General features: G+C 41.9%; 1 protein-coding gene across 1 annotated transcript; it reads left to right on the forward strand.

Annotated features, from left to right (window-relative positions):
- Positions 1-422: 422 nt before the first annotated feature.
- Positions 423-11,364, forward strand: wnt16 (wingless-type MMTV integration site family, member 16). The gene is made up of 4 exons (XM_066669147.1): positions 423-713; positions 1,985-2,214; positions 4,844-5,130; positions 9,932-11,364. The coding sequence occupies exons 1-4, from the start codon at positions 619-621 to the stop codon at positions 10,394-10,396; spliced, it is 1,077 nt and encodes a 358-aa protein (XP_066525244.1). The 5' UTR covers positions 423-618; the 3' UTR covers positions 10,397-11,364.
- The last annotated feature ends 4,465 nt before the right edge of the window (positions 11,365-15,829 follow it).

Consider the following 15,829-nt stretch of genomic DNA (forward strand, 5'->3'; position numbering starts at 1 on the left):
GTTTGCGTATGCTTACATCGTTTGCTGTTCATTTAGTTTTCCCCACCTGTATTCTAAGCAAAATCGTGAACAAGTAGCCAATTACAGCGCAGGAGATGGAAATCCATCCAATCTGTGTGCATGAGACCGAATTCCAGCCAATCACTGCGCACGAGACGGAATTCCAGCCAATCACCGCCGAGCTAGACACAGACCCAGGTCGGAAAACGGGTGGAGGAAAAAAAAAGGGTTCCCTCCTTGTACATTTTGTCCAATGGGAGGTTCGCTTATTTAAATATTATCAGAGTGTTTGGCCAATCGGGACCTGGCAGGTGGGACATTCAAAGCGTGAGGAGCTGAATTTAACACCCACGGTGAGGGAGTTCAGTTAAAAAAAAAGGAGGGGGGCTAAAGTAAATCTTGAAATCCACCTGAGAGTGTCTCAAACCCCCGAGACGAAAACTGACAGCTTTCGAGTGTCTATTGAATGGACAAAAAGGAAAAAAAAAAACGTAATAAACAGCCAAGAACAAAGTAGGTATTTTCGGATTACAGCGGTCAGTTCGATGTAGATGTCGGTTATGAGGGGAATTTTGTCGGAGCGCGCGCGCCCTCTCTGTACTTTTAAATGAAGCGGACATGGAGAAGACCCGCCGCCGCTGGACGCCTTCCCTGCGCTTCTTCATCCTCGTCTTTCTGTCCTCTCAGCCGCTCTGGTGCCAGGCCAGCTGGATGTGAGTACTCCATACAACCCATAGCCGCTAACATAACCTAAATTACCAGGGAAATCTGTTAGTTAACTAGTCCGTTTCATAAAGTCAGAGTTGTGTGTATAAGAACGTACATTGTCAGGATGAGCTCCGTTAACGGTTCACATTACATTAGGCTACATGTTTGAAAAGATTAAATACATCTCAACGTTTTCCACTCAAACAGTTTTTATCTGTTTTATTTGTTTTATCTGTTTGCTATCACTCGGTTAAGTCCTTACAAGTAATTCTCTTGTAATTACGATACAAGTTATTCAGCGACACAAATGACCAGTACGTGTTTTGTAGTAAGTGTCTGAGCGCTTTTGTTTATTTTCTGAGAGGGAATAAAAAATAAATGCTGAAATAAAATGTATTTATTCCGCACAACCGATTAACTTGATAACTCTTGCTCATAAATTCTATTTATTTTATTTTTTTAAAAGGCTATAAATACCCAGAATTACACTCACAGGATAAAGTTATACATTATTGTCCACGTAAGAAACAAGCTGTGAAAAATAATGGTTTTAAAGTCCAGTCGTGTTTATTACATCTACAGTACATCCTGTGAGTATTTGTAAACATCCATTATAAAAAATAAAACCTCAAATAAAATGACATAATATAAGCCCTGGCGTATATTGGGACATATTCAATCAGCACTTTAAAGTCTACAACAGTTATAGAATATGGTACTCTTAATAATGTTCACTAAAGAGAGTGCAAACTGCGGCCTGTTTAATTTCCCCAAATGATGTACTGTACTCAGGAAGTTAATCAGCTGCGTTCTCACGTTCTCAGCCTTTAAACCGGCAGCTTTAAAGTTAAGTTCTGTTCAAAGAACCTCTCAAGACCTTTCAAAGAACACACGATGAAGATTTATTCACAGTTTGTTTAAAAATGAAGAAAGTCGTCAATCTCAGGACACTTCCCAAAAATACGTCTAATAATCGTCTTTTCAATGTCTGTGTTTGGACGTCTTTTCAACTTTCATTTTCAACCTTAAGAGAACGTTGATTAGACGTCAATCATTACGTTATTTCAACCTTGAATCAACGGCTAAATGTTTACTGGGTTCACTGGTTTTGTGTTTGTGTGTTACCAGAAAAAAAAGTGTGCCTGGTGGGTTTTGGAGCATGTGCAGCTGCTTCAGAACGTCTTGTTTCATTTAATGCTTTTCATGTAGATTATATGCTAATAAATTGATTTGTATAACCCTTCTGGACCCCCCCCCCCCATCTCTCTCTCTACAGGTGGCTGGGTGTTTCCTCTATCGGTGGTCTGTCGGAGAAGTCGACCTGCACCACGCTACCTCTGTCCGCCCGGCAGAAAGACGTGTGTCGCCGGAAGCCCCACCTGCTCACGAGCGTGGCGGAGGGCGCGCGCCTGGCCGTTTCTGAGTGCAGGACACAGTTCAGGCACGAGCGCTGGAACTGCAGCACGACGCGCGAGCCGCCCGGCTTCGGCTATGAGCTCACGAGCGGTGAGAGCAAGAGAGAAACATCGTACAACCCACCAACCCTCACATAAGATTTCTCTTTTTATTAAATAGTTTTTTTCTATTTCTTTCGTTCGCCATCCAGCTTGGGTTTTTCTTGCTTGCAATAGTTTAATACTGCTTTTCTTCTTTCTTTCTTTCTTTGGTTCTAATTATACTTATTATTTTATTAATGGAAATTAATGCGAGCACTTGAATATAACGTCTGACAGAGTAGGTTGCGATTTTCCAACAGCTTTGCTGAAATCCTCTAAGAATCTCGTTTAATGCATTAATTTCGGTAAATATTTAAAAAAAAAAAAAGAAAATTCACTAGAGCAAAAGCAAATACACACAAGTGAAGGCGAATATAACACATTACAATATGTTTCATGTTTTACTCCGCCTACATAAGAGCCTTAAACTGATTATTGTGTAAATAATGGCCAAAACCATTTGCTGATTCAGAAGGGATATATATATATATGCTGCACTCATAGATATTTCTATAGGTTTCCTTCACAGACTATTAGTCGGTTAGAATGGTGGAGCAGCTGGACAGCACATCTGCTTCATTTTAGCCAGCCCTCAGCATGAACCGTCTCCACAGTTTGGTGCTGGACACAAGCAGAAGTGGCCTCTTAGTTTTTAATAGGAGGGGATTTGTGACATTAAAGTTTTACTTTACAGACTGTTAAAAGTCAGGTTTCTGACCCACCATGAATGTGTTAAAGTAAACTGAAGAAAAGAAAGCAAAAATAGCTTAGATATGTTCTTTTTCTTTGATTTAATCCTCACGTTACTTTATAGTGCTTTATTTCATTGGCTACATTTTATGTTGACACTGAACACATTGCGAGTATGAGCATATGGAGTCTAGCCTACTGTCGCCAGTGATCTCAATATTCAGGAGCATCATATAATATATTAATGTTTATGCAGATATGTTTTCTACACATTTAGGTGATTCATGAAGCCTTGATCAAGACACATTATTATTATACATTCCTGAACATGAAACAAACTTTTCATTATCTGTTAAAAAAATCGTTAATTCACTTAAATTCTGACTGAGTTTTTATATGTGTTTGTAACAATTTTGAGCACCCGGAGGAAACCCACGCAGACACAGGGAGTTTTTTATGCAGTGTAGGACATGATACAGTATCTATCGTGGCTGCATAGCATTTATGTAGCTTTGTAGTTTGCCAGTGCAATTGCATATGTTTTGACCGATTAAAGTATAATTTCCTATTCAGGTGCAAACCAGGCGTGTCCATATGAGGGTGAACTAATTGATTTAGCGCTGAACTAATTGATTTGACGAGAAAAGTTTCTTATAACATAAACAATAAACAAAGGGATATGGGAGGCAGGATTTGTTTTGTTTTTTGTTTGGTTTTTATTGACATAAGCTCTAAACATATTATTTTGATTTATGTCTTTTTTGGGGTTTAATCAATGACAGGAGGGAGGAGGGGGGAATTATTAGAGTTAAAGCGTGGAAGGAAATCAAATTAGATACATACTTAATTATGTTTGTGTACAGCTCCAGGGTCCTTGGGTTGTGGGTTAGATTCCTGCTCCGGGTGACTGTCTGTGAGGAGTGTGGTGTGTTCTCCCTGTGTCTGCGTGGGTTTCCTCTGGGTGACCATCTGTGAGGAGTGTGGTGTGTTCTCCCTGTGTCTGCATGGGTTTCCTCCGGGTGACCGTTTGTGAGGAGTGTGGTGTGTTCTCCCTGTGTCTGCGTGGGTTTCCTCCGGGTGACTGTCTGTGAGGAGTGTGGTGTGTTCTCCCTGTGTCTGTGTGGGTTTCCTCCGGGTGACTGTCTGTGAGGAGTGTGGTGTATTCTCCCTGTGTCTGCGTGGGTTTCCTCCGGGTGACTGTCTGTGAGGAGTGTGGTGTGTTCTCCCCATGTCTGCGTGGGTTTCCTCCGGGTGCTCCGGTTTCCTCCCACAGTCCAAAAACACATGTTGGTAGATGTACTGGAGACTCATAAGTGTCCATAGGTGTGAGTGTGTGTCGCCCTATAAAAGACTGACGTCTCTCCAGGGTGTAATCCCACTTTGCGCCCGGTGATTCTGGACCGACTGCGATCCTGAACTGGCTAAGCAGTTACAGACAATGAATTAATGAATGAATGTATATGGAAAGTTGTTTATTGTTTTTACTTGTATTGTTTTCCTTATACATAACCAGGGGTACATTTTTGTTCATCAATATACAAACAGTATAAATAAACTCTCAGATGTATAACAAAGACCTTAAAGTTCAGTTGGGTGCATTACTGAAGTTTTAGGTAATAAAACTAATTAGGTAATAATTATAGGGTAAAGAGTATCTTTAAATTATATTATTCGTTAAAATAGATATAGAATATAATATAATAAAAAAAGCAGTTCAACAAATATATTTTAATAAAATAGGATACAATTATATTTCCTGACTAATGATACAGAATATGTAGTTTGTGTGGATACTACCCAAGGCCATTTATTTATTTATTTATTTATTTATTTATTGGGGACTGCTGTTGCATTTTAAGTTTTTATTTAGTTTTTTAAGTACCTAATAGCTCACTTTGAACTAAGAGTCAGGCTGATGTCATTTCTGTCTCTCTGTTGTTGATTCCCAGGAACAAAAGAAACAGCATTCATTTACGCTATAATGGCTGCAGGCCTGGTCCATGCAGTCACTCGCTCATGCAGCACAGGGAATATGACAGAATGTTCATGTGACAGCACCCTGACTGGCAGTGGCTCTCTCACTGAGGGCTGGCACTGGGGCGGTTGTTCGGACGACATTGCGTATGGGACATGGTTCAGCCGCCGCTTCATTGACAACATGCCCAAAAACACCTCTACCCGTGGGGAAGATGCCTTGCTCATCATGAACCAGCATAACAGCGAGGCAGGGAGACAGGTGAGAGATAAATACACAGTGATCTTTGACTTACCAGGTGTACCATAACAACTCCTCACACCTTAAAGATGACGTTCAGAGTTTTAATCAATAAAAGACTTTTTATAAAATTCTGAGGATATTTCCTCTCCATTTGCCAAAGTCTGACTGCACTCCAAGCAGCTTTAGTGTGTTTACAAAGCCTGTAAATGTCTGTAAATTGGTAACAAAATACAAACTATTTTGGTCCCGTATGCTAGGCTTTATCTCTCTCTCTCTCTCTGCTGACAGCAGGAAAAATGTATTTTTTAGGGTTTAGGACAACAAAGAGATCTCCAAACATAGAAAAGCATGAAGAGAGGTAATGATATTGCACTATTCCTGCTCCACATATGGGTAAAATTGATGTACTTTTGGTGTAGGTTGAACTGACTCTAAATTCAGGAGAGTGCTAACTGCATGAAAGTAAACACAGACCGAACGACATACGAAACTAAACAACTCATAACAAATGAGTTTCTGTGGTAATTCAAACTGTGAATAAATACTTACCGACAGGTTCAACTTCAGCCACGTACAAACAACAGCCCTTTTTTTCCCTCAAATTTATTCCACCTTAAAAGACATGGAGCTTCTAAAAACCGAACACCATTTCCCCACAGTCATAGAAATTGCCTTTAATCCTAAGTCTATCTTCTTCCTGCAGAATTCATAAAACTACACTTCTACAATGGTGCACTAAAAGTTAGAGGGAGCTGCAACTTATATTGGAATATAAAAGATTTCGTACGTAGACTTCTTATGTAGATTTGGGGCAGAGGCATTATATACACCCATATTTAAATTCCAGTATGTATGGGTGTAAATTATGTACTTTTTAGATGTAAAGCACCAGAGAGCTGACTTGTAACACACACATACATTTAATCATGTTTAAAGAAATACTCAGATCAGAGCATCACATCAATGAAACCTATATAAATAGTATTCAAGGAACACAGAGGAGTAAGTGTAGGGAAAGATATGATCAGATGATCTGTGCTAGAGATAAAAGAGAGATTTACGAGAGGGCAATGCTACTTCATACTAATATGAATAAATATGTAAGGCATGACAGTGTGGAAAAAAGGTCTTTTTCCTTTCAAAATCTTGTGTTAGATTCTGAACTCGTCTCATTCCATAGCACTAGCTAATCTTTTTGAATTGGCAGCACACCTCTAGCTTTTCCTGTCCTCCATTCCTTCTTCTACTCCTTTATTGGACATTGCCAATAAAAGAAAGCAGATGACCACAAATTTCTGCAGTAAGCCACTGTGTGAATTGATAAAAACGCCTTGCAGATGTTCTAGCTGCCTGAAAACAAGCCATTTTAAAATGGCAATATAATAAAATCAGACTGTTATAACTGCAACAATTTGTTGGTCAAATGAGTTACACCCTTCCTTCTGAGTCTGTTCTCCATTACTGTGAGAGGTTTATGTTTGCCAGTTGGAAATTAGAAGGCAGATTTGTGCTGAATTCCTCAGCCTTTCCTGCAAATTGCTCAAGAGAATTTAGAGACACTCTACACCAAGACATAGGTTTGGAACCACAGAGCATCGTACAGACATGTACCACAGTGCAAGGTCTCACCAATACATCTGCCAAATAGATCAACCAGCTCAACAGGGTTAGAATCTCACAAATCCACAGCTTTCCCACTGTCTGGTTGCCACCAAAGTGGTTGTGGTTATGAGTGAAAAATCATGAGGTAAATTTTCCTGGTGGTTGACATTTGGTTCAGTGTTTTGCTTCGTGTTCAGGATGTCTGTCGTACTGTGTAATATTTGGCGCACTGGGCCTCTTTGCTTCAGGGTTTGTTTGTACACACACTCATATTTTTCACATGTTGGGATGCAGTCTTCACATTTTTTTTACACAGTTCAAACCATTCACAGAAACTGAGAAAACAAAACTGTGTCTGTCAAAATGTGAAGACACAGCTTTTCAATAACACACACGACTGATTTTTGATATTCACAAATGTGATTAAGGCGGCACGGTGGCGCTGCAGGTAGGTGTCACAGTCACACAGCTCCAGGGACCTGGAGGTTGTGGGTTCCATTCCCGCTCCGGGTGACTGTCTGTGAGGAGTTGGTGTGTTCTCCCTGTGTCTGCGTGGGTTTCCTCCAGGTGACTGTCTGTGAGGAGTTGGTGTGTTCTCCCTGTGTCTGCGTGGGTTTCCTCCGGGTGACTGTCTGTGAGGAGTTGGTGTGTTCTCCCTGTGTCTGCGTGAGTTTCCTCCGGGTCACTGTCTGTGAGGAGTTGGTGTGTTCTCCCTGTGTCTGTGTGGGTTTCCTCCGGGTGACTGTCTGTGAGGAGTTGGTGTGTTCTCCCTGTGTCTGCGTGGGTTTCCTCCGGGTGACTGTCTGTGAGGAGTTGGTGTGTTCTCCCTGTGTCTGCGTGGGTTTCCTCCGGGTGACTGTCTGTGAGGAGTTGGTGTGTTCTCCCTTTGTCTGTGTGGGTTTCCTCCGGGTGACTGTCTGTGAGGAGTGTGGTGTGTTCTCCCTGTGTGTGCGTGGGTTTCCTCCGGGTGATTGTCTGTGAGGAGTTGGTGTGTTCTCCCTGTGTCTGCGTGGGTTTCCTCCGGGTGACTGTCTGTGAGGAGTTGGCGTGTTCTCCCTGTGTCTGTGTGGGTTTCCTCCAGGTGACTGTCTTTGAGGAGTTGGTGTGTTCTCTGTGTCCGTGTGGGTTTCCTCCGGGTGCTCCGGTTTCCTCCCACAGTCCAAAAACACACGTTGGTAGGTGGATTGGTGACTCAAAAGTGTCCGTGAGTGTGTGTGTCGCCCGGTGAAGGATGGGCACCCCCTCCCAGGTGTGTTCCTGCCATATGCCCGATGATTCCAGGTAGGCTCCGGACCCACAGTGACCCTGACAGGATAAGCAGTTACACACAATGAATGAATGAAGAGTTTGTGATTATTTGTGATAATCTTAAGACTTATTATATTTATTAATTAAAATTGTAAAGGGACAACTTTTAACGTAGAATCTTCCTCAACTAAAAGTAGTGAATATGTGCCCTAGAACGTATGACATAGTGACAGGTTTTCTGAAAGTGTATTGAGGCATGCCTGAAAGATAGTTTTTTGCTGAACATCCACAAGCTTGTGAAGTTATCCTTTTCTAAGCTTTCCAATACTTTCAAATAAATCATGTATCGTTACTGAAACAAGCTGCAATCATCAAACATTTCCTAGAAAACTGGAAAAGGAGGAATGTCACCAAACCACTGCATTGGCCTTGTACGTTAATGAAAATGAATTAAATAAGTGAGTAGTTGCACACCTTGGAGTAGGACTTTATCCTACATACAAACAAGATTTGAAAAAGAGCGTTTTTATGGTTTGTTTAACACCAAGATTTTGTACAATTTTCTCCACAATTATTAATAGTGATGCATGATATATTACTTGTGGATTATCCGATATGTGGATTTTTTAGTTAATGTTATCGGTCCGATGTTGGAATTATAGCCGATATTACAACTGCTAACTTTGCACTGTCGCATATAAATACACAACTACATCTGCTTTGTGGATGTTTTTCACACTTTCTGTAGAGAACAGTCTCTGGAATTAAATTTCTCTGTCAAAAACTAATTTAAAATATAAGTGACACTCAGTACACGCACACACAGAGGTGTAAACACACACACACACAGCAGGTTAAACCAAAGATATACTCAGCCACCAGAGTGCAGGAGCCCTTCTGATATAAAACACATGAAAATAGATATAGAGTCATCTAGTGTCTGAATTTATTACTGAAACACGATGATAAATGATTACAAACACACTCTCTCCCTCGCTTGGGGCTGCTTTATGTCACTCTCCCCCTCGCTCTCCAAAACAAACACGGTGCTGCACTAATCAGTGCCCCTCTAGAAACCATTCATTGCACCAGCGGTACATCACAACTAATAAACTTAAAAGATAAAATGAAAAAGTACAGAAATGCCCAAATATTGAAGAAAAGGCTTGTCATGTGGAAACCTATGATAAAAAGAATTAGTTTAGCTTTAATCCAAGGGGAATTTGCTGTAGTTACAAACAGATAATTATCAGTTATTAATATCGGTATTGGCTACTCCAAGGTGCTAATTATCGGTTATCGCATCAGCCCAAAAAATGTAAAAGAGGCGCATCCCTAATTATTAGTTGTGTCCAGTTCCACTCAAACAACCTGTCTCCCCCGATCGTGTCAGGAGTGTGGTCTCCTCCAGGACCTGAGGCCAACCCACCACTTCTTTTTGAACCAATTTGATTGTTGAAGTGTTATCAGTTTTCCATATTCAATATTTCAAATTTTCTTATTGCAGCTCCAAAATATAACAGGGTGCTTCATATTGTTTTGAAAGAGTAGTTTAGAAGCACAAACTCACTGTGATGGTCAATTGTCACCCACTGGTGTAGACACATTTTTAAGAAAAAAGAAATATATAAATGAAGGGTATAATGTAAATATTATTGGACACCATGAAATATTTTGCAAATAAAATTAAATAAAAAAGTTTCATCTATAGTACTAGATATACTTAATGACTATTGCTTTTTTAATTATTATTTCACCCAACAGAATGAACAGTGCCGAACAGCATTCAGTTTCTCTGCTGGTAGATTCTAATTGTATGAAGAAAGTTCTATTAGTAACTTGTAGATTAATTCGTCTGAGCTGCTTTGTTCATGTGGTTATTAATTTCATGCATCTTGGTCTTTATCAGTCTCTCGGTGTGAAAAGCCCAGTTGAAAACCTGTCGACCATATGCTCTTCACTCTTTCAGGCCATCGCCAAAACGATGTCGACAGACTGCCGTTGCCACGGCGTCTCGGGCTCGTGCGCGGTGAAGACGTGCTGGCGGACGATGGCGTCGTTCGAGCGCGTGGGCAGCTACCTGAAGGAGCGCTACGAGAACAGCGTGCAGGTGCTGGACCGCTCCGCGCGCAAGTTCCGCCGCAAGGAGAAGGAGCAGCGGCGTGTGCCCATCGGCCGCGAGGAGCTCATCTTCCTCAACAAGTCGCCCAACTACTGCCTGGAGGACCCGCGTCTAGGCGTGGCGGGAACGCGCGGGCGCCGCTGTAACCGAACTTCCGCCGGGCCGGAGGGCTGCAACCTGCTGTGCTGCGGCCGAGGATACAACACGCACGTGGTGAGGCACGTGGAGCGCTGCGAGTGCAAGTTCATCTGGTGCTGCTACGTGCGTTGCCGGCGGTGCGAGACCATGAACGACATCCACACGTGCAAATAGAAGGCTAGGGGCGAGGATAAAAACAATCTGAGGAGGGATGAGGACGACTCTGCTTCCAACTGGCCTCTTTGCTCAGTTGCTTGGAAACCATTGCTCAGAACAGGGGAGAAATGAGTTGTATCTTCTTTTTTATTTTAAATGGTGGCTGGATCCTCAGGAAGTTATTAACAAAGTACTTCGAGGGAGGTGATGACAGGGGTTTCTACTCTCACGGAAATGGAGACGGTCTTACCTTGTTCTAATGGACGATATTTTCCTTCCACTTATTTGACCGAATGCTTAAAGGCTAACATAACTGTGGACAGCATAGCCAGGGTTATAAAGTCCAAACAAGTCACTCAGTGGAACACCGTGTCTGTATTCATCCTTAATGCAATGGTCAAATGTTACGCATTACTGTTTGGGCTTCGTTTCATTTTCATAATCAAAAAATTTAAATTGTGCAAGAGCTGCTACTTTAATCATAGGGAGGATTATTAAAAACGTTAGCTTAACATTGCAGCTTGATTAAGCTTGTGAACTGCCTGGACATGAGTTTGATCAATCAGGATTAATAATCAAACAAGAATGCTGTGCACTAGTTTAAACAAGCAAGCCCCACGCCATGAACACGGATATGGCCAAAATAAAACATAGAACGTATCACAGGTTTAGTAAGTCTTGCTGTAAGGTTCTGACAGGAACATAAAGGGAATGGAAATGTTAGCTTAAACACACAGAAGTGGTGTAAATAGATGTTGATGTAAAGTCTAACTGTAAGGTCAGTATTTAAAAAAAAAAAGGAAGTTTTACATTTTTTGGCTGTAGGCAGCTGCCCACGTCTGGAATGTATTTTTTAAAATATTATTTGGCTCATTTTTTTTTCAGATATTTTGACCGAACCAGCCATCAGAAACTCATGATAGATTGTGTATTCATGTTAATAAATTGAAGTGTTTGGACAACGTAGACACAGTCCACAAAATACATTAGGATAATTGTTTTTAATATTCCAAATGTGAATTGAAGTGTTTGTAAATATTAAAGTATGTAATTAGTTCTCAGAATGAAGTGTATAGTGGCATGTATTAAGTTTCGGACTATCTTTTGTACCCCTCACTTATTTAATGCACTTTTTTTTCTCGTTTTCCACATTCTCCTCTGCAAGAAGTGATTTGCTAGAAGTCACAGACCTGTGCCAAATACCACAAGTGCTTCCTCTTAAAAAGGGCCCTTAAATGCTAATGTAAATGACCCTTTAACATAGGCTCACTCTCTCGGTAAGCAAGAGGACAGCAGTTATTTAGAGCTAAAGCTAAACTGTTACAGACAGCACACACATGCGCACTTATTTGGAAATCTTCTCTAAATGAACAGGAGGTTGGCATCTGCTTGGCAAGTCTGACGTTTACTGTTTATAGTCACATTGGGCTCATGTTTCGGTGCTCCATTTGGAATGGATTTTAACAATTCAAACAGGCTGTCATTTTTTTTATATGACAGCAAATGAGTAATCAGCCATTTACTTGAAAGATAATTCAAATAAACAGTGTTTTTAAAGAATGCCCAACAGAAATGGACTTAACTGAAGAAAAGGTGACCATTCATAGCCTCTCATTGTTTATAGGCGAAGAAGGAAAGTGAGACACCACCGATAGAATTCAAACTATGCCTCATCATTCAAATTGCTGACTAATCACTGCTGATTTATCAAGAAAATACATGTTTTAGATGCAGTGCACCAAAGGGATCTAGCTTGTAACAAAACACATGTTGTTTAACTCCATAAAGGGTGCCATTTAGTGCATCACTTTAATGACCCTGTGTGTTTTTTGTGAGTTGTTGAGATGAATGGAAAGAAAGCTGTTCAGAGCACACACACTTTTGCATAATGTCTTATGTATGTGAATGCACCTCTAAGGGAAAATCATCTCTATCTGCCTCTGTCTCTTTTACACAGTCAATATCAGTGTCACGCTGTGGGAACCTGGTCTCAGGAGGAGCTCGCTATAGTGCTCCAGAGTAAATGAAAAACAGCCTGTGCATCAAAGTCCGTGTGCAAACATCCTATTAGAGCCATCTCTCGCTCTCGCAATCCAATAAATGATTTAATCTGGACACTACCTCAAGCGATGTGTCTCATGGTGTTTCATGGTTGTTTATGGTAACCATGTCTTGGATGTCTGACTTAGAGCTTATCTTCTAGAAACGTCTAAATAAGAACTGATCGTTTGTTTCGTTCAGTTCATTGGAGTGACCACACAAGTTCATTCCAGAGTGGAATGCACAGTTCTGAAAACAATACTCTCCCCTCATCAAATTGCAAATCATGTTCCTCCTGGGCAAATGTCCTGCCAGTCATGGCTCCACTATGCGGAATCTCAGCCAGCTGCAGATAGTATCTCATTTGTTGAAATCCCACAGTCTTTGATTATGTTATATATTATGTTAGAATATGTATTCTAATCAGAGGTGGCTTCTAGCTAGTGCCATTTCCTCAGATGTGTGTCGCAAGTTTAATCCGGCTGTATGGTTTGCCTTGAGATTTTTTTTTTCATGTGATATTTTTACTTATAACATATTGTCGCTAATGTCCTGACAGAGCGCAAGCCTCTGAACAGTTTATCATTATTGCTCACACCTAAAATGTATACTATTTTGTTGTAGACAAAAAGGATCCCAAAGAGAAGCAGGCCTCCAAACAAATGTCAGTGCTCTGCAAAAGATGCTAGATGTCCAAAGAAGATGTAGAAGCAGTTCTGTATGAACCAGCTACTTTAATACTTCTCATGTTTTTCTTTTGGTATGTTTGGGTCGTGGTGGGTCCAGAGCCTACCTGGAATCATTGGGCGCAAGGCGGGAATACACCCTGGAGGGGGCACCAGTCCTTCACAGGGCAACACAGACACACACACACATTCACTCACACACTCACACCTACGGACACTTTTGAGTCGCCAATCCACCTACCAACGTGTGTTTTTTGGACTGTGGGAGGAAACCGGAGCACCCGGAGGAAACCCACGCAGACACAGGGAGAACACACCACACTCCTCACAGACAGTCACCCGGAGGAAACCCACGCAGACACAGGGAAAACACACCACACACCTCACAGACAGTCACCCGGAGGAAACCCACGCAGACACAGAGAGAACACACCACACTCCTCACAGACAGTCACCCGGAGGAAACCCACGCAGACACAGGGAGAACACACCACACTCCTCACAGACAGTCACCCGGAGGAAACCCACGCAGACACAGAGAGAACACACCACACTCCTCACAGACAGTCACCCGGAGGAAACCCACGTAGACACAGGGAGAACACACCACACTCCTCACAGACAGTCACCCGGAGGAAACCCACGCAGACACAGGGAGAACACACCACACTCCTCACAGACAGTCACCCGGAGGAAACCCACGCAGACACAGGGAGAACACACCACACTCCTCACAGACAGTCACCCGGAGGAAACCCACGTAGACACAGGGAGAACACACCACACTCCTCACAGACAGTCACCCGGAGGAAACCCACGCAGACACAGGGAGAACACACCACACTCCTCACAGACAGTCACCCGGAGGAAACCCACACAGACACAGGGAGAACACACCACACTCCTCACAGACAGTCACCCGGAGCAGGAATCGAACCCACAACCTCTAGGACGCCGGAGCTGTGGGACTGCGACACCTACCTGCTGCGCCACCGTGCCACCCTTACGTTTACATTAACTTTCATTATATTTATGACATTTGGCAAATGTTCTTATTCAAAGTGACTTAAAACATATTCATGCTGCTGAGGATGCCAGCTGTAGCATTAGGGTTAGGGTTTTGTCCAAGGACTATCTACAGCTTTAGTTTCCCAGTGGGTAAAATTAATAATAAATGTACAGTTTTATGCCAATCTACACATTTTTGTTGGTTTTCTTATGGACTAGGATTTGGCATCTGCAAGATAGGAATTGAAGGCCAGCATCAGCATGAATGATTAGGCCAAGGAGCAAGCCTAGTTTTAAACCCACACTGTAGAGAAAACCAATCCAGCGAGCCCATATGGAAGACTCTGTCCTCAAACCTAGCCAACTGTGCATGTGACTTGAAAATGATATTTTCCCTCATGCCTTCACACTCATCCTTTTCCTTACAGAGTTGAGGTTTATTGTCCTATTAAAGATAAGGTATGCAGAGGTGTGAAATTTGCCCAAAACAGTCCAATGTTCTGCAGGCCATTTGGCCATTTTGTTCTCTCACAGTCTTGTTAATGATGTGTAACTCCTTCGCTAAATGTACTGTGTGCAGCTCAGCAAAGCCACATGAGCTTTGCTGGCTCCCCAACTGTCCAAACAATGAAAAATGGATCTTGTGGGTGGACAAGAACCACAACATAATATTTTTTGGGTAATGGAAAGTTTTTTTATCCTTTCATAATCCCTTAATGCAATATTTCTACATTATCCTTTCGGCATGTGGAGATGAGGAATGTGCACGCAATTACTGTATTGTTCTCAAAGTAAAAGATATAACATTATTAATATGAAAGGGAAATTAAGAGCTGTCCAGCAGCATACACATAAAACAAACAGAATAAGCTCAAAATAAAGGTGCAAAATATGAAAATACTTTTCATTCATTAGCACAGTTCATCAGACAATGCATCCAATGAACGTCTGCAGCACTGGTTTTAATACACACTGAATGAGCACTGGATTAGGAACACTTACCTTGTATCTGTCCATTTGATCAGATCCGCCGACCATACAGGAGCCCACTGTAGTTCTATAATTACAGAGTGTAGTCCACCTGTTTCTCCACAGACTTTCTTATTGCCGTTTTCCCTGCTCTTCAATGGTCAGGACCCCCACAGAGCAGGAACGACCTGGGTGGTGGATCATTCTCACCGCTGCAGTGACACTGACATGGTGGTGATGTGTTGGTGTGTGTTGGGCTACTACGAGTGGATCAGACACAACAGTGCTTCTAGATTTTTTAAAGCACCCAGTGTCATAAAAATATCCAACCAACAGCGTCCTATGGGTGATACCCTGCGTCCACTCATGAAGGACTAGAGGACGACCAACACAAACTGTACAGCAACAGATGAGCTACTATCTCTGACTCTAACAGAGTGGACAGTGTTGAAAAAGTTGTGTAGCCCAGCTGTGTCTGATCCACTCATTTCAGCACATCACACATTACCACACCATAGCTGCAGTGTGGTGGTCCTGTCCATTGAAGAGCAGGGTAAATTGAGGAAAAAGAAAGTATGCAGAGAAACGTGGACTACAACCTGTAATTGCTCCAAACTACAAATTGCTCCTGTATGGTCAGTGGAGCTGATAAAATGGACAGACACAAGGTAAATGTTCTGAATCCAGTGCTGCAGACGTTCATTGAAGGGTGTACATATTTGCCAATATGGGATGCATCGTCTTACTT

Source organism: Hoplias malabaricus, chromosome 4 (genome assembly GCF_029633855.1).
Source record: "Hoplias malabaricus isolate fHopMal1 chromosome 4, fHopMal1.hap1, whole genome shotgun sequence".
Lineage (NCBI taxonomy): Eukaryota > Metazoa > Chordata > Actinopteri > Characiformes > Erythrinidae > Hoplias > Hoplias malabaricus.